The sequence below is a fragment of the Bos grunniens genome, chromosome 5, assembly GCF_055505025.1.
Source record: "Bos grunniens cultivar Pamir isolate PY7600 chromosome 5, Bosgru_T2T1.0, whole genome shotgun sequence".
NCBI classification, from domain to species: Eukaryota; Metazoa; Chordata; class Mammalia; order Artiodactyla; family Bovidae; genus Bos; species Bos grunniens.
Window position 1 is genome coordinate 107585035 of NC_141169.1, and position 18217 is coordinate 107603251.

The following is an 18217-nucleotide window of genomic DNA, read 5'->3' on the forward strand; positions in this document are numbered from 1 at the left end:
GTGTGTGTGTGTATGTGTGTGAATTGAGGGGCAGGACGAAGCTCACTGAGGCTGGAGCCATTAGCCTAAATCAAATTGTTCTGCTGTCTGGCTCTTGTGTAGTGTCTTGTATGATTTGGGACTGATCCAGAGTGAGAGGCGGGATGTGTGTTTAGATTTGGAGTTTTTTACCCTAGGAGGGTGGTGAGGGGCAATAGCAAGGGCTGCTGCCTGCCACGTGGAGGAAGCCAGGTGGGGCCGGGAGAGGCAGCCTGACAGAGCTGGTCCCTCATCACTCCTTGCTGCACACCCTCTCCCGCCTTTCCAGCTGGAAGGCCAGTGCACCGCCCTGCACAATGACAAGCACGAGACGAAGGCTGAGAATACCAAGCTGAGACTCACCAACCAGGAGCTGGCACGGGAGCTGGAACGGACATCTCGGGAGCTCCAGGACGCCCAGCAGCAGCTGGAGAGCCTCCGGCAAGAGGCCCACAAGCTCCACCAGGAGAAGGAGATGTGAGTGGGACCCTTGCGCCGCCCGGACTCTGCGTTCTGCATTGGTCCCCCTGCTCTGAGCCTATGAGTGACTCCTCCCGCCCCCCACCCCCACCCCAGACCCTTTTCATTGCTCATAACATGGGGACGGGGCTCCTCGGTCCCTCTTCTAACCTTCTTCTAGAATCCTGAGATGTGAAGCAGACCAGCTCTGTGCCAGGCATTACCTAGGATTGACAAGAAACATGCAGCCTTGTTCTCAGAAAATGTATTAAACGATCAGGATGGCATTATCCAACCAAGTAGCAGGCAGTCTGGGGAAAGATGCTGAATGAGGGGAGTGGCCAGACATTGACCCTGGAGGCCACGGCAGGCCGGGAAGTCTTCCCAGGTCAGCGTGCCATACGTGTGCAACGTGTCACAGGGCATGTGACAGGGGCCTGGAGACAGCATCCCGGCTCTGCCCATTTTTTTCCCATCAGCCTTCCTCTGTGCGGGCCTTATGGGGGCAGCCCCACGTTTCTGGGGCATGGTTTGCTGATAAAGCCCTGCCTGTCTCTGACTGCTGGCAAAACCTTGGTCCATTGCAGGAGGTGTGTGTGCTCAGTCACATCTGACTCTTTGCAACCCTTTGGACTGTAGCCCGCCAGGCTCAGTAGTTGTGCTGCACGGGCTTACTTGCCCCGCAGCGTGTGAAATCCTCCTAGATCAGGGATTCTCCAGGCACGAATACTGGAGTGGTTGCCATGCCCTCCTCCAGGGGATCTTCCTGATCCAGGGATCGAACCCGCTGTCTTGCGTCTCCTATATTGGCAGGCAGATTCTTTACCACGTTGCCACCTGAGAAGCCATTAGCCTAAATCAAATTGTTCTGCTGTCTGGCTCTTGTGTAGTGTCTTGTATGATTTGGGACTGATCCAGAGTGAGAGGAAGGATGTGTGTTTAGATTTGGAGTTTTTTACCCTAGGAAGATCCCTCCAGTTGAAAAATAGTTGTCTTCCCTAGCTTCTGGTTTAAAGCGAATCTAGCCCTTCCGTTCCAAGGCTCGGATGCCGGGTGGAGGAACGGTGTATTTCATTGGAAACAAGCAAAATCAGTTCCTCCCCACTGAGAGCAGGTCAACAAGGTGCTTAACTTTATAAACAGAATTAAGGATTCAGCCTCTTAAAATTCAATCAAGGCCTAAAAGCAACAAATATCGGAAAGCACAGGCGTGAGGTCTGCAGGTGGAAGTAAGCACCAGAGCTAAGCACCAGAGCCGGGGTAACCAATCACGGCGTGAGGATTAAAATCTTTCTGAAGCCTTATCTTCATCAGGCAAGCCAGAGACACAATCTCTGGAGGCCGGGAATTGAAAAAGAGGGAGGAGGGGCTAGGAGGGAGAGATAAATGAGTGCGGAACCTTCATGGCTTGTTTTGAAGAAGCTTGCAGCGGCTTGTGCAGCTGGAGAGCCTGTTGGAGCCCAGGAGAGCGTGTCTTGTCCAGGGAGACGGGAGAGAAGGGCGGGGAGAGGCTTAGCGTGCCCTCCATAGAGCAGGAACCCTGACCAGCAGTATGGACAGGACCTTCGTGCTGGAAGCCACCTCTCCATTTCACACATGGAAAATGGAAGCTCAGAGAGGGGTAGCGAGCAACCTGCAGTCACACAGCTACACAGTGCCAGGAAGCAAGGTCAGAGTCTCGTCTCCCATCCTGTCCATCCCCAGAGATGTCTGACTGCCGGGTGATTCTCCAGAGCAGCGGGCAGCGGGGGGAGTAGGCCCCTGGATCACCAGGCCCCATCATGTGGATAGGAAAATGAGTCTTCCTGTTCTCTGAAGATGTCCAAGGAAAGAGAACTAGATTTTAAAAAGAGATGAAGAAGGAACAGTCATAGGAGAGGTGAAGGTCAACTGAAAAGCAGCATCGCTGTCTGTTTTGTTAATCACTTTGTATCTGGGGCAGGTGGTTTATGACAAGGCACAAAATTCAAAGTGGTTTGCAGCCCCACCCTCTCACCGCTGGCCTCCTGTGAGTAGGAGGCCACCAGTCGTGGCTTCTCGTGGATCCTTCCAGGTTGTGTGTGCACACACAGGCACTTCCAGGCAGCGCTAGTGGTAAAGAACCCACCTGCCAATGCAGGAGACGTAAGAGATGCAGGTTCAATCCCTGGGTGGGGAAGATCTCCTGGAGGAGGGCGTGGGAACCCACTCCAGTATTCTTGCCTGGAGAATCTCATGGACAGAGGAGCCTGGCGGGTTACAGTCCATGGGTCACAGTGAGCTCACACACACACACACACACACGCAGCAGCAGTGCACTGCTCTACATCAGCCTGCCTTTTTCACTTGACGGATCCTTTGGAGAACACTCCATATTTCTTTCTGATAAAAACCAGGCCGACAGCCCTTCCCTCCGGGCGGCGGTAAACCTCTCCCCAGCCGCTTCCATGAAATGGCAAGCTCTGTGCTTTACCCTTCACCCGTCAGCCAGACACAAACTTGTCGAATGTCTAGGTCAGAAGGACGTTCAGGGGCATTTTGTTAAATATCTAAGTATCTTTTTTTCTTTTTTTGCAGAAATGCTCTTCTTTTTGTTAAAACCCCCCAAATCTATCTGAATATGTGTGTGTGTGTGTGTGTGTGCATGTTCAGATAGGTGGATATCTGTATATCTACTAGACAAACAGCCGCGTGTGTGCACTGTTACGTACCATGTACGGGTGTGTATGTGTGTGTGTTGTCATGGTGCCAGGGTCCCCTGGTGCTGTGTCAGCAGGGCCAGAGGAGGGCTGGAATAAGTTCCTCTCATTGTGGAGGACTTGACCCCTCCATCAAATACTGTGGAGTTTCCCAGGTGGCTCAGCGGTAAAGAACCTGCCTGCCAATGCAGGAGAAACAGGAGACACAGGTTCAATCCCTGGGTCGGTAAGATCCCCTAAAGGAAGGCGTGGCAACTCACTCCAATATTTTTGCCTGGAGAATTCCGTGGACAGAGAAACCTGGTGGGCTACAGCCCATGGGGTCGCACAGAGTCGGGCACAACAGCACACACCCAGTCACACTTGCTCAAACACTGTGAGACCCCAGCCCTCAGGTCTCCAATGAGTGACTGTCCTCAGCGGGGAAAGCCATCTGCTCCCAGGAAGAAGCAGGACGTGGGGTGGGGGCTGGGGAGCCCCAAAGCCAGCCGGAGGCAACCTTGGCTCCAAGGGAACCAAGGAGCAAGCTGGCAGGTATGCTCATGTAGTGCCGGTCGGTCGGAGCAGAGTCCCAGGCTGGAGCTTAGGGACCCAGCATGGATAATGGGAGAGGCATTGTTCTCCCTCAAGTCGAAATTAAATATAATTGGTATTAAAATATTGGGAGTTCGCAGCTCTGCAGGAGCCAGAGAAGTTCTTTTGCTTAATTAGGATTGTCTGAGGTGAACTTAGAATTTGAGACAGTTTGTTACTGTTGCAAATTGACTTTCTAATTATTCTATAAAGGTGAAAAACCCACAGATACTGCCAAAGGAGTCAGGAGATCGCGAGCTTGGCGGGCGCATCCTGTGGCCCCAGCAAGCTCGGTAGTGATGTGGGCGGGGTGGTCGGGGGACAGTCCTTGCCCAGCGCAGTCTGTGCACCCTCCAGGCAGCCCATGGCAGCGATGCGTTTATCGGATGCAAGGTGCTTCCTGCTCTAAAACTAGGCTGTGGCTTGAAAATGTGGAACCTTGGACCCTTTTCCGTAAGCCTGGGGGAGATTTAAAATCTCTGAACTGCAGGGCAGAGCCCAGAGGGAAGGAGGGAGGCAGACTTGCACAGTTAAGCAAGGTTTATTTTCCAGCATCACCCCGTTCTCTATTTTTCCCCTTCTGAGAGAGGCTGAATTCCTCGCCACCACTCCCTCCTCCCTTCCATCTCTCTTCCTCCCTCCTCCCCTGCCCTCCTCCCGCCCGCCCCTCCTGCCCTCTCTCCTTTATTCCCACTGCTGTTTGCTAACTGCGGCTTTCAAGCCAGACACTGCAGCGAGAACACAAAGGCAAGCACAGCACCCACGGCCCCACCTTGCAGCCTAAGTTGCCCTCCAGCCACCGCTGTGTATCTTCCAGCCTCTCTCTTTCCTCCCCCCAAATCCTCGACTGACACGCTCACACAGTGATGTAAACGATGGATTATGACTGCTACATTAAGTCTCTGCTTTGTAGCTACAGATGGAAATTTTAGTCAAAGAAATGAATGCGCAAGAGTGGAGATTCCAGATCTTCGGGAACAGATTGGAGACTGTTGGGGGGAGGTGGAGATGGGACAGTGGTTCTTCAGTAGCTCCTGAAAATAAACCAAACCAGCATGGTGGAGGTGGGCAGGGGATGGGGAAGCACTAGCTCTGCTCTCACCTCCGAGACTGGGCTGGAGAAGAGAGTTGATTCTGATTCCCTGACCTCTGGGCAGGGCAGGACCACTGGGAGCCTGCGAAGACAGTACAGTCATCATGAAGCAGTATTCTTGGGACCAGGGGGTCTGGATTAGGACCCCGGCTCAGCCCTGGGTTGTCCTGGGAGAGTTAGTGAACCTGTCTTGTGATCTATGTTTGTAAAATAGGGATAAGTTCACCTTCCAAATAGGTGCCTGAGATGACTCGCTGATCCTGGTATAAGCCCTTGCACGAGGCCCTGCTCTCCAGTGGAGGACCAGCCCGGGTACCATCTCCAGGGTCTGACTTCATCACCGCCTCGCGCCCTGGTAGTGCGCCACCTGGTGTGGTCACTCATCACTGCCCTCTTGCACCCCCTCAGGGAAGTGTACCGCGTCACCGAGAGTCTGCAGAGGGAGAAGTCGGGGCTCCTGAAGCAGCTGGATTTCCTGAGGTGTGAGCTCATCCCAGAGCCCAGAAGGGCGCCCCCGCCTCCAGAGTCTCACCTGTCTGCTGAAAGAGCACCCTCATTCCCTTGGTCCCCGACATCCTGTTGGACGGCTGAATACCACCTCTCCGCCATGTTTGGTCCATTTACACAGGTGCCCACCCCCCTCTCCAGTTTGTACCTCTGCAGATGGGCATTGCCCCACTCTTCTGCATGCCTGGCATGGTACTTGCTCAGGTAGGAGAAAACTGAACTGGTTGAACATCACAAACAAGGCAGCAAGATAGGAGTTGTCCCAGCCTATCAAGCTTACTATAAATTCAAAGCTCACTGGTTTGATTTGGTTTGGAATACTCTCAAAAAACTCCCCCCAAATGACCATACCCAACCAGGTGTGGGGAAAGATGGAATTTTCAATTTTGCCTCTGAGGTTTCTAAGTTACTTAACCTGCTGCCCACAAAACACCTTTTGGGAAATGGTGATTAAATTTGGGTTCTAATTTTTTAAATTGCAAGCAGGTTTGAATCGGCTACTTTATTAAGGTTTTTAGTTTAGTTTTTTTTTTTTTTTTAATTTGAAAGTGAGGTAAGGTCACTGTGTCTGGCGTCTTTGATGCCACCAAATGGAAAAATTCTTCAAAGAGAATGCATCTCAGATTTCTTCACTTAAGATGTGATTCAAAAGCCTGGGAAGATGGAAGAGATTTTCTTAGGTGGCCAAGTTCTCACGGGTGTGAGAGGAGGTCTGGATTCTCAGGAAGAATTTAATGAAGGCAGAGAACAAGATGCACAGGAACATGCTGGGTTGGGATTTTCCCCTTTTTGCTATTTGTACTTTGAAAAAATACAAGGGCAGATACAGTGTGAGTGAGCAGGGGAGGCTGACAAGGCACTGCTCTGCCAACATTTATGGGTCTTTTTAATGGAGACGAGGGTTTCCCTTACAGCTCAGTTGGGAAAGAATCTGCCTGCAATTCAGGAGACCCGGGTTCGATTCCTGGGTTGGGAAGATGCCCTGGAGAAGGAAATGGCAACCCACTCCAGTGTTCTTGCCTGGAGAATCTCATGGACAGAGGAGCCTGGTGGGCTACAGTCCATGGGGTTGCAAGAGTTGGACACGACTTAGCGACTAAGCCACCACCAGTGTCTGTTCAGAGTCCCAGCCTGGAGCCTCTCTGTGCCTCACCTGGCCCCCCAACCAGCTGAGGGGAGCTTTGATGCCAGATGGCTCTAAGGCCAATGGCCAAAGGGCCATTCTGTCCCCCTGCCTCTGACCTGACTTAGACACAGTCACCCTCTGCCCTTAACCACCATCCCTAAGGAAGGCAGTTCCACACCCTCCCCTCCCCGGGCCTTCCATACACAGCCGTCCTCTGCACCCATCTGACCGTCAAACCAGTGCTGTGGATCTGTCGACCGCAGGCCCCATGTTTGAACAGATTCCCCTTTCCATCTGCAGGGAAAGGAACAAGCATCTCAGGGATGAACAGGACATACGTTTCCAGGTAAGTGGGCAGTGCCCCCTCCGAGCAGCAGGGGGAAGACAAGGACTGGGGTCCAGTGGCAGCCAGGCTGTGCTGGGACTGGTCCAAGAAGGTCCCGTGGCTTGGGGTCTGGCTGCACCTTCATGTGGGCAGGATGGTGGCAAAAGTAGTAAAGGTTCAGGGTGACCTATAGGGTCACATTGTGTTACTTTTCTTTTAGCATCACGAGACTGAAATACCTGGGAGGGTCCCTCACTTTTTGAATGTAGAAACGATGAGTTGAAATGTTGCCATCACTTTTAAACCAAAATGTTCTGTTTTTTTTCTTCATTAAGATTTTGATGTCTTGATGAAAATTTTACATTTTAGACTGTCATAGAGAGAATTAAAATGTATATTTCATCATCTACATAGTTGATTTTATATATAATTTTTTAATCCTATGGGGACCACTGCTCCTCTAAACCTACATACTTTCCCAAATAACACAAAAATCCTTTATTTACATGAAGATTTTCATTTGCTAATGCACTAAGCAGAATCTAGGCTTTCAGGGTCTCCTATCATCCTCCCCTTAGACAGTAGCTGTTGGATGCTCTGAAGGGAAGAAAAAGGGGGACAGGATGGATCCATGTAACATTCTACCAGGATTATCCATCGTGAATTTCATGTGTGATCTTGGGTAAATTGTTAGCCTCCTTGGACCACAACCCCAGTGATCACAGGAGGAAAGGGAATTCTTCTTTTTTTCCATTTTGTAGGGCTTTTTGTTTTTTTTTTTTGTATTTAGTTGGGGGATATAATGTTGTGTTGGTTTCTGCTGTAAGCAATGCAAATCAACCATAACTACCTGTATATTCCCTCCCTAGTGAGCCTCCCTCCCGTCCCTCCGTCCCATTCCTCTGGGTGGTCACAGAGCAGCAGGCTGGGCTCCTTGTGTCATATAGCAGCTTATAGCAGCTTATAGTAGCTATTTTGGACTTCCCTGGTGGCTCAGTGGTAAAGAACCCCCCTGCCAATGCAGGAGACATGGATTTGATCCCCCGGTCGGGAAGATCCCCTGGAGAAGGAAATGGCAACTCACTCCAGTATTCTTCCCTGGGAGATCTCGTGGACAGAGGAGCCTGGTGGGCTACAGTCCATGGGGTCGCACAGAGTCAGACACGACTGAGCGACTAAACACCACCAACACCACTAGCTATTTTACACGTGGTAGTGTATAGGGATTGTTTTTGTGTGTGTGAAAACCTCTTGGAAAAGGAGGTCTTGTGCTAGCCCCTCAGCTGTTAATTCCCTAAATGAGGCAGCATGTGGCAGCTAGCTTGCCCCTCATTTGGTCGAAGCTGGTTTGTAGCTGCAAACCCCTTGGGGACCTTGCACATAACCGTCTCTCTTCTGTTCCCAGCTGGCGGCAGCACGTCTCTGCCGCCCACCTATGTGTACTATCAGAGCAAGGCTTAAGCCCACACATGTTTGTTTGATGGTGGTTATAATGGTTATAATTGTTTTAGAAGTAACAATGAATTTATTTTAAAACTTCCTACCAAATGTCACCCTAATCCCTTGACCTTGCTTCCCTTCCCCTGCCAAACTTACTCTGTTTCGAGTAGGGAATGGAATTGAGAACCTTCATGGGGAATAGAAAAAAGAGGATAAAATCATGTTCATGCCGGATAATAGTTAAAGATTTATGTGGAATCACAGCCATACCTTCTGGGGCCCTGGGAGCATGGCTACCCCTCCTTCTGTCATTAAAGATCACTCGGAACCATGGGACTGGCTGATTAATGAGAGACTCTTCTGTGATCTGAGTCCCTCTCATCTGGAAGACATCTGTTAGGGAGCCCTGGAGAGGGGGGTGCAAGCCCCCAACTCCACCAGGCTCTTCACTGAGGACACGTGAGAAATTATCTCACCTAGCCTGCTTCCACAAAAGATCTGAAATACTCTGTTCTAGCTTCGTAGCTGTGGGCAGGTCACTGGGCTAATTGATCCTACTCTCTGGAAGGAAATCTACGACAAACCTAGATGGCATATTAAAAAGCAGAGACATCACTTTGTCGACAAAGGTCCATATAGTCAAAGCTATGGTTTTTCCAGGGCTTCCCTGGTGGCTCAGCTGGTAAAGAATCTGTCTGCAATGCAAGAGACCTGGGTTTGATCCCTGGGGTTGGGAAGATCCCCTGGAGAAGAGAACAGCTACCCACTCCAGTATTCTGGCCTGGAGAATTCCATGGACTGTAGAGGCTGTGGGGTTGCAAAGAGTTGGACATGACTGAGTGACTTTCACTTCACATGGTTTTTCCAGTAGTCATGTACCAATGTGAGAGCTGGTCCATAAGGCTGAGCACTGAAGAACTGATGCTTTCAAACTGTGGTGCTGGACAACAGTCTTGAGAGTCCCTTGGACAGCAAGGAGATCAAACCAGTCAATTCTAAAGAAAATCAACCCTGAAAATTCAATGGAAGGACTGATGCTGAAGCTGAAGCTCCACCTGATGTGAAGAGCTGACTCGCTGGAAAAGACCCTGATGCTGGGAAAGATTGAGGGCAGAAGGGGAAGGGGATGACAGAGGATGAGATGGCTGGATGGCATCACCGACTCAATGAGCATGAGTTTGAGCAAACCTCAGGAAACAATGCAGGACAGGGAGGCCTAGTGTGCTGCAGTCCAAGGGTCACAAAGAGACACGGCTGAGCAGCTGGACAACAGCAGCGTCTGGGGCTTTGGAAACTAAGAGGGACTGAAGCTCCACGGAAGAGTGTGTGTGACTAAACGACGCACAGAGTCTTTTCTGTGCATCCTACATTTAGCTCCTCATGACCCGGATAACCACGATGGTGTGATCACTCACCTAGAGCCAGACATCCTGGAATGCGAAGTCAATTGGGCCTTAGGAAGCATCACTATGAACAAAGCTAGTGGAAGTGATGGAATTCCAGTTGAGCTTTTTCAAATCCTTAAAGATGATGCTGTGAAAATGCTGCACTCAATATGCTAGCAAAATTTGGAACACTCAGCAGTGGCCACAGGACTGAAAAAGGTCAGTTTTCATTCCAATCCCAAAGAAAGGCAATGCCAAAGAATGCTCAAACTGCCACACAGTTGTACTCATCTCACACACTAGTATAGTTATGCTCAAAATTTTCCAAGCCAGGCTTCAACAGTATGTGAACCATGAACTTCCAGATGTTCAAGCTGGATTTAGAAAAGGCAGAGGAACCAGAGATCAAATTGCCAACATCCACTGGATCATCAAAAAAGCAAGAGAGTTCCAGAAAAACATCTACTTCAACTTTATTGACCATGCCAAAGACTTTGTGTGGATCATAACAAACTATGGAAAATTCTTCAAGAGACGGGAATACCAGACCATCTTACCTGCCTCCTGAGAAATCTGTATGCAGGTCAAGAAGCAGCAGTTAGAACCAGACATGGAACAACAGACGGTTTCCATGGGAAAAGGAGTATGTCAAGGCTGTATATTGTCACCCTGCTTAATTAACTTAAATGCATAGTACATCATGCAAAATTCTGGGCTGGATGAAGCACAATCTGGAATCAAGATTGCCGGGAGAAATATCAATAATCTCAGATACACAGATTACACCACCCTTATGGCAGAAAATGAAGAACTGAAGAGCCTCTTGATGAAAGTGAAAGAGGAGAGTGAAAAAGCTGGCTTAAAACTCAACATTCAAAAAATGAAGATCATGGCATCTGGTCCCATTACTTCATGGCAAATAGATGGGGAAACAATGGGAACACTGAGAGACTTTTTGGGGGGCTCCAAAATCACTGCAGATGGTGACTGCAGCCATGAAATTAAAAGACACTTGCTCCTTGGAAGAAAAGCTATGACCAACCTAGATAGCATATTAAAAAGCAGAGATATTACTTTACCAACAAAGGTCCATCTAGTCAAAGCTATGGTTTTTTCAGTAGTCATGTATGGATTTGACAGTTGGACTGCAAAGGAAGCTGAGCACTGAAAAACTGATGCTTTTGAACTGTGATGTTGCAGAAGACTCTTGGGAGTCCCTTGGACTGCAAAGAGATCCAACCAGTCCATCCTAAAGGAAATTAGTCCTGAATATTCATTGGAAGGACTGATGCTGAAGCTGAAAATCCAATACTTTGGCCACCTGATGCGAAGAACTGACCCATTGGTAAAGACCCTGATGCTGGGAAAGATAGAAGACGGGAGGAGAAGGGGACGATAGAGGATGAGATGGTTGGATGGCATCACTGACTTGACGGACATGGGTTTGAACACACTCCAGGAGTTGGTGATGGACAGGGAGCCTGGCGTGCTGCAATCCATGGGGTTGCAAAGAGTTGGACACGACTGAGCAATTGAACTGAACTGAACCTATTTATCCTCTTGCAAATGATCACTAATCCTGTGAAGGGTAACCTCCCAGACCCTGGGGCTCTAAACTGGTTCCTTCGATTAGATTATTAGACAGGAGGTGAAGGAATTCTGCTGAGAGATGACAGCGAAAGGAAAGTGGATAAAGGCTAGCAAGGAGCCCAGGCCATCACTTTCTTCCTTTAGGGGTTTATTTCAAGCCTTATCTATGAGGCTTGAGCCCTTGTCTGCTCAAGCACTGGGACGAATCAGCGGGTGAGGATCTGAGAGCATTCTGTGTTTCTCCAGAAAGACAAGGCGGCCAGGGCAAACACAGCTGCTCCCACAGCAAGATGGAAGCAGCGATCTGGTTCTGTGATCGGCAAATACGTGGACGGCACAGGGATGCTCAGAAGGTAAGCCATCCCACTTTGCTTACCTGTTATCTGTTCCTTGGCCTTGCAGGGTTGGGAGTAGGCTCTGAGCGCATGCTGATTGCACTTGGCCCTGGCGGGAAGCCTGGGGTCAGCCACGTGCACTTTTGTTGAATCTTGAAGGACATGTGCCTTCTTGCTCTGATGTCAAGGTGCAGGGTGAGTCCCAGGACAGGTCCTGGGCTGCCCCAGCCTGCAGTGTTCCTGCAGGGGGCGCTGAAGAGCGGCTGCAAATCAGCCCAGAGACAGAGAGGGTGGGAGGAAGACGGGTCAGCAACGGGAAGGGCAGGAATGCCAGGCAGGGCTCTGCAGTCTGTTGGGCAGAAGGATGCTCCAGTCTTCCAGACACTGGACTGTGTGAGTCTGAAGGGTAATTATAGTGGAGTATGGAATCTCCGTGGGCTTTCCTAATGTTTCAGATGGTAAAGAATCTGCCTTCAGTGCAGGAGGCCTGGGTTTGATCCCTGGGTCAGGAAGATCGCCTGGAGAAGTGAATCCCTACCCACTCCAGTATTATTGCCTAGAGAATTCCGTGGATGGAGGAGCCTGGTAGGCTATAGTTCACGAGGTCACAAAGAGTCAGACAAGACTTAGCAACTAACACTTCACATACTTCATGGAGTCTCCAACCGTTAATTCCTTTGCAGATAAGCATGGGGTTTGTAATTCACAGACTCCTTTCAATAATTCATAGTTAATTAACTCAGAGATAATGTGATAATGTGCTTGGTTGCTTCTGGACAGAACTTGAGTCCCCAGAGGAGTGGCCCATTGCTCCTGGAGAGAGGCAAGGTGGTCCCCTGCCCTCTTTTCTATGGATCACGTACTCCACGCCCATGATGGCCACAGAGAGGCAGAGACAGTCAGATCCTCAGGTGCCGAACCCAGGAGTGATTGTGTGAACTCGCTCATCTGGGAGAGCCTGAGGACAGCAAGCATGAAATAAAAAGATACGCAAAGTGGAGGTGACCTGGGGATGTCAGTCCACTGATCTGTCAAAATCTTGAACTTGATCATCATCAATTCCTTTTCTAAACAGCTGAACGATGAGATGCAACATGGGAGCCAAATTCCTGCAGTAATTGTTCTCTTGGTTCCTCGGAACCGAATATATGCTCTCAACAAGCACTGCCTGATTGCTTACTGCATACCAGACATTCTTTGAGTTCTAGGAAGCCTCCAAAGATCGATTAGGCATGAGTCCTGCCCTTAATATCCGTTATTGAGTACCTGCTGTGTGCAGGACACAAGGCTGTGTGCTGGCGTACAGGGGTCAAAAAAATAGACCCCATCTCTGTTTTCAAGGAACGTATAGTTGAGAGGAGGAAACAGACATTAATTGACAAATAATCAATATCAAGAACTCTGAATTCCCGTAGACTTTGGCAGAGGTGCCTGTTCTCTGCTGCTCACACATAGCGTTTGATGGCAAAAGCAAAGAGGAACTTAGTCATGCTGTACTGATGATACTCCAGAGTGTAACAGTGCTTGAAAATTCCCCAGGGAGAAGCTTTCGCCAAGAAACAATTCATTTTAGGGTCATTTCATTTTAGGATCATTTCAGTGGCCATTTCTTTCCTGGTTGCAGGGACTTTAAAAAGCCATGCTCTGCCTGTGTATGTGTGTGTGTGTGAGAGAGAGAGAGTATGTGTGAGTGAGTGTGTGTGTGAGTGTGTGTGTGGGTTGGTGAATACATGTGCGTGCACGCATGTTGCTCACATATGCTCACGTGTACATGAGTGTGCAGGCAGAGACAAAGCAGATAGGAACACTGTGTGCTGAAGTGGGTGAGCACTTAGTAGGCTCATTAGAATGTAGGAGAAATTTGTTGAAAAGGTGACAGTCAGTTTCTGTGAAAAACTGATTTTATCAGTAAATCTAAGCATCCCTGAATTCCTACAAATCCTTTGTTTTATACCAGGGGACCAAACTAAGTCAGCACTTCTGTGAGCAAGTGCTGCATCCCCATTTCTCTTTCAGAATCGTCCAACTTCAGAACAGTGATACACACATTTTTTTCTTTTTCTTTCTGCTGTTGGTCCTTAGGAGCCAGAAATGCTAGAAGCCGGGGAGCAAAGTGAAGGGGCTTCTCCGTCCAGCATATTCTGTGTCCTTTGGCCCTGTCGCCTCACCACTGCTTCCTGCTCCATTTTCTCTTCTCCTCGTGTGTGTGTTTCGCCTTTGGGCTCAAGTCCCTTCCCGTAAAACCGTCCTCAGGTTGACTTGCTGACAGTGGCCCCGGGGGGCCTTTGCTCTCAAGCCTCGAGGACACAGCCCTCGCACTGACCCCACGTCCAGCACCGGAGTGCTCCACCTCCTGCTTCTCCTGCTTCTGGATGCTCAGACCATCCGAGGCCGCTCACTCCAGACTCTCAGGAGAAAGGGAGAAGAAGCGGGTGGAGGGCCCTGCCTGGCTTCCTCGCCAGCCCCGAGCCGGTGGATGCCTGCTGTGCTGGGGCCCCCTCCCCAGAGCAGCGACCCCCTCACCTGCCTCCCTGAGGGCCGATTCCCTAATGGGTCGGGTTTGTGCACCAGCTTATCAGGGAGGTGGGCAGGGCAGCCGGGCAGGGAAACCGGCCTGGAGAGTTGGCGTCTGACTTGGGGACGTGCGGCTGAGAAGGGCTGGTGTCGGACCTGGGCGAAGGCCGCCAACGGTTGACCCAGGAGGTTTTGTTTCTGCATCTGTTACGCTCCTTCTTCACAGCTTTCCTTTTCCTCCGCGGCACCTGCCACAGGCTGGACTGGTGTGGTGAGTGTGTCGGGATGGCCCTAGACTCCTGAGCCAAGTGCTCCTTGAGAGCAAGGAGCGTGTCATTAGCTTAACACCTGGAGCCACCGTCATCTTCACCTTTACCAACTTCATCGCTTTATCATCCCCTTCACCACCTTCGCCTTTATCATCATCTTCATCCCACCTTCATCATAAAGACGTTCAGTGAATGAGCTAGAGAATGCGGGGTCTGCTTTTCCCGTTCCTAGCTCCTCTCTGCCCCCAAAGCATGTGCTTCCTCAACTGTCTGTCACAGAAGCCGTTGGGCAGCCCCCAGCCTCCACGCATATACATGGTATGATATTGTCCCCTCTCTTTCCCCGCCCCCGCTACTGCAAACAGCCAGTCAGAGGAGGAGGAGGATGTATTTGGCATCCAGAGGCGGAGAAGCTCCCTGGGCCTGAGTGGGTGCCCCCTTACAGAAGAGGAGCCGGGGCCCGGAGGACCACTCACCCAGCCACTCCGCAGGATCATCTCCATCGAAGAGGACCCGCTGCCCCAGCTGCTGGGGGGCGGCTTTCAGCAGCCACTGAGCAAATGCTTGGAAGAAAAAGAGGCCTCCGGCCAGGGGGTGAATGAACAAAGTGGACCTGCCCGACCTCTGGGGCTCACACCCACATCTCCCCGAGGGCAGCCCGTCGGAAAAGAAGCCCTGTCTGAGGTATGGATGTTCCCATGCTGGTTTGTAGGTCATCCTGTGCCGTCTCCCTCCATCGTAGCCCAAGAGCCCAGGGCAGCTCGGGGGTCAGATGCAGCAAGCCTGACCACGTTTGTGTCCATTGGGTACCACCATCCCCCTCGGTTATGAGAGTCATGATGAAGACTTGGGGGCCTGGGGATGCTCTCCCGACAACTTCTATTGCTGGCCCCACTCCCTACCCGATGTGCTCTTTTCTGAGTCAGATTTAAAAGCCTTCATGGATTATGATGGAACCTTTGCTGGGCTGTGAACATCAGATAGCACGCACTTTAAACATGGTCCCTCTTCTGGTCCTTTCTGCGACTGCTCCCTGCAGGCGCATCCCTGCTGGGGAGGTCTGTGCGCCACCCCTCTCCTCTCAGCTCCTAATGAGCTCACCTCCTGCTCCTCCCGCCAGTGTGACCCTCCACTACCCCACTCCCACGGCTGTGCCCCCTGCCAGCTCAACCTGCTGAGTTCTCGGGAGAAGGAGGCACACAGACTGTCCTCTGGATCACTGATGAAACCCCTCACCCTGTTTGTGACCCAGGCCATGGGATCAGCTCCTCAGCCCTGTGCCCACCACTGGACCCTCTAGAACAGCTCACGTGCCTCATGGCAACCTTCAGAGCTGAGCAGTCCAGCGGTGCATTGGCCTATGTGCCAGACAGCCCTCTCCCAGCCCTGCACAGGAACTTCTTGGCCTCAGTTATCATTCTTGGTCCTGGATTAACACTCATGCCTACAAACCCCTACTTGTAAAGGACCCTGGGCCATGGGACCCAGAGAGATTGGTGGGCGGAGCCCTGTCTCATACACGCCCTTCCACATCCCCCAAAGTGCACAGGCCACATTGGCTGGCAGTGGGCACAAAATGGGGCTTTAAATACCCACCGATGGTGGTGAAAGAAGTGTTACGAGGTGCACAGGAGACAGGGTGAAGGAAGAGATGAAGCATCCAGTCTGCGGTGGCATGTGATCCTCGCAGTTGTCCGGTGAGGGGCGTCAGAGACCTGATGCCCCCTTGGGAGTGTGGGCAAGTAGAGCAGAGAGCGTGAGGCCGCACCCCTCACCCCTGCAGTGATGGGAGCCCAGCCCCTCACCTGCCACTCCGCCTTCCCCGCCACCACCCCCAGCCCGCGGGCTGCACACATGCGCTGCCCTTTAGCTGGGGCAGAAGCTGCTGCCAAGAGGAAATATATCCGCTGGAAGTCACACAGCAGCCTCAGCAGAGGGTCCCCTTCAAGGCCGCTGAGCCCTCAGTTGGAACCAGCTTTCTGGAAAGTAGTTTGAGGATAGGAATCAAGAACTTTAAATGGCCACCTCTGTAACCAGCATTTCTACCTCTAGCGACCGTTCCTAAGGAAGTAATTACAGTCAGACAGAAATTTCATTGAAGAATATAAGTGGATAAGAGCAAACAATGGAAAAAAACAACACAAAGGTGATGGCACCCCACTCCAGTACTCTTGCCTGGAAAATCCCATGGACAGAGGAGCCTGGTGGCTGCAGTCCATGGGGTCGCTAGAGTCGGACACGACTGAGCAACTTCACTTTCACTTTTCACTTTCATGCATTGGAGAAGGGAATGGCAACCCAGTCCAGTGTTCTTGCCTGGAGAATCCCAGGGATGGGGGAGCCCGGTGGGCTGCCGTCTCTGGGGTCGCACAGAATCTGACACGACTGAAGCGACTTAGCAGCAGCAGCAGCAGCAAGGACACAAATTAGACTATAGTCATTTAATAGAATGTTATGGTGCATTTAAGAATCGTATTTTCAAAAAAGCTTTAGTGACTCAGAAAACTATTCTTAATCTATTAGTATATGATTCTTGGGTTGGGAAGATCCCCTGGAGAAGGAAATGGCAACCCACTCCAGTATTCTTGCCTGGAGAATCCCATGGTTGGAGGAGCCTGGTGGGGTATAGTCCATGGGGTTGCAAAGAGTTGGACACAACTGAACATGCATACAATAATATATGAAAAATATAAAATTATGTATAAATTTAAATTTATACATAGTAGTGTAAATATATATAATAGGTCCAACCTCTTTCAAGAAACACATATTGATTCATCAAATGTGAAAAGGGAATGTAGAAAAACGCCTGGAAGAAATGCATCAATTTAAGAATAGTGGCTGTTTCAGGGTGGTGGGATAAATGACGAATAATTATTATTTTTCTCTCAACTAAGTTTCCTGGTTTTAAAACTTAGTTTGTAATACGTTTATTTTTTTAGAGCTTTAAAAAAAGAGTGGCCTTGACGAGAATGAGAACAGAGCCCCTAACTTGCTAGTGGGAGATCGTTTCTCAAGCCCCCGCCCCACAATTTGGTTGTCTCATTGTCGTGGGCGGGTGGATTGTTCCCCAGGTTAAGGGCTGATAGTGGACCCTGGGAGGGTTTGCCACTCATGTGAGATGGATCCTGCTGAGCCACCCTGTGAGGTGGCCTCAGCTGAGCCATCACCATGTTGGTGGTATCCTGTCTGGAAAATAAGTGCTCTGCTAGGGTGGGGGTGGGGCTGGGGAGAGCGCAGAGCAAGGTCAGCCCCCACCTCCGTGGCCTGGAGCATCTCCTTCCAGCCTCGGTTTCATGTTCCTTGTTGTCACGGGCCTGGGACACTGTGGCTGCACGGAGCTTTAATCTCAAACAAATGACACGTGGAGACCCCAGGCTGGCAGAGAGTGGTGCTTGTGTAGGAATAAAGAACATGGGGCTGGGACAGTGTTTCTGAGCATGGGTTTCTTTTCTCTTTTTTTAAAGATGAGTTCAAGTTCCTATAATTGACCTTGAATTCCCTCCTAAGTATGGCATGGAATTGATTTCTCCCCAAAAGGCTATTAATGGCTTTTCTCTGAAACTGCTAAGACCAGCTGCGGCTCCATTACAGTATTTGTCCATGAGAAGAGCTAACTCCCCCAGATCCACTTCTAAATGGATTCTAAAGAGCCTGCTCACTCAGCCAGCAGTACCGGGCAGAGCCTGAGAGCAGGGTTTGGGCATGTGGGTGGCTCTCTGGACTTCACGACCCTTGGCTTCCCACCCCATCCCCCTTGTCCTGGAGCAAGTCCATTTCCTACTGGCTGGAGCATTGCAAAGTAACGCGCTGGCCAGCTCCAGGTCCCTCCCCCTGCTGGGCAGAGAAGGGGCAGTGTGACCGTGTTTTGGAAAGTTCTGCCCATAGCCTGGCATCTCAGGATT

The 18217-nt window shown here is 50.5% G+C and overlaps 1 protein-coding gene across 4 annotated transcripts in view; it reads left to right on the forward strand.

Annotated features, from left to right (window-relative positions):
• The window catches only part of CRACR2A (calcium release activated channel regulator 2A), a 156575-nt gene that overhangs the window by 111966 nt on the left and 26392 nt on the right, over positions 1-18217 (forward strand). For all 4 annotated transcript variants that reach the window (XM_086404262.1, XM_086404261.1, XM_086404263.1 and 1 more), the window contains 5 exons: positions 308-495; positions 5230-5301; positions 6755-6800; positions 11441-11547; positions 14678-14996. In XM_086404262.1, coding sequence (XP_086260388.1) covers positions 308-495; positions 5230-5301; positions 6755-6800; positions 11441-11547; positions 14678-14996 — 732 coding nt within the window. The remainder of the gene's footprint in view (positions 1-307; positions 496-5229; positions 5302-6754; positions 6801-11440; positions 11548-14677; positions 14997-18217) is intronic.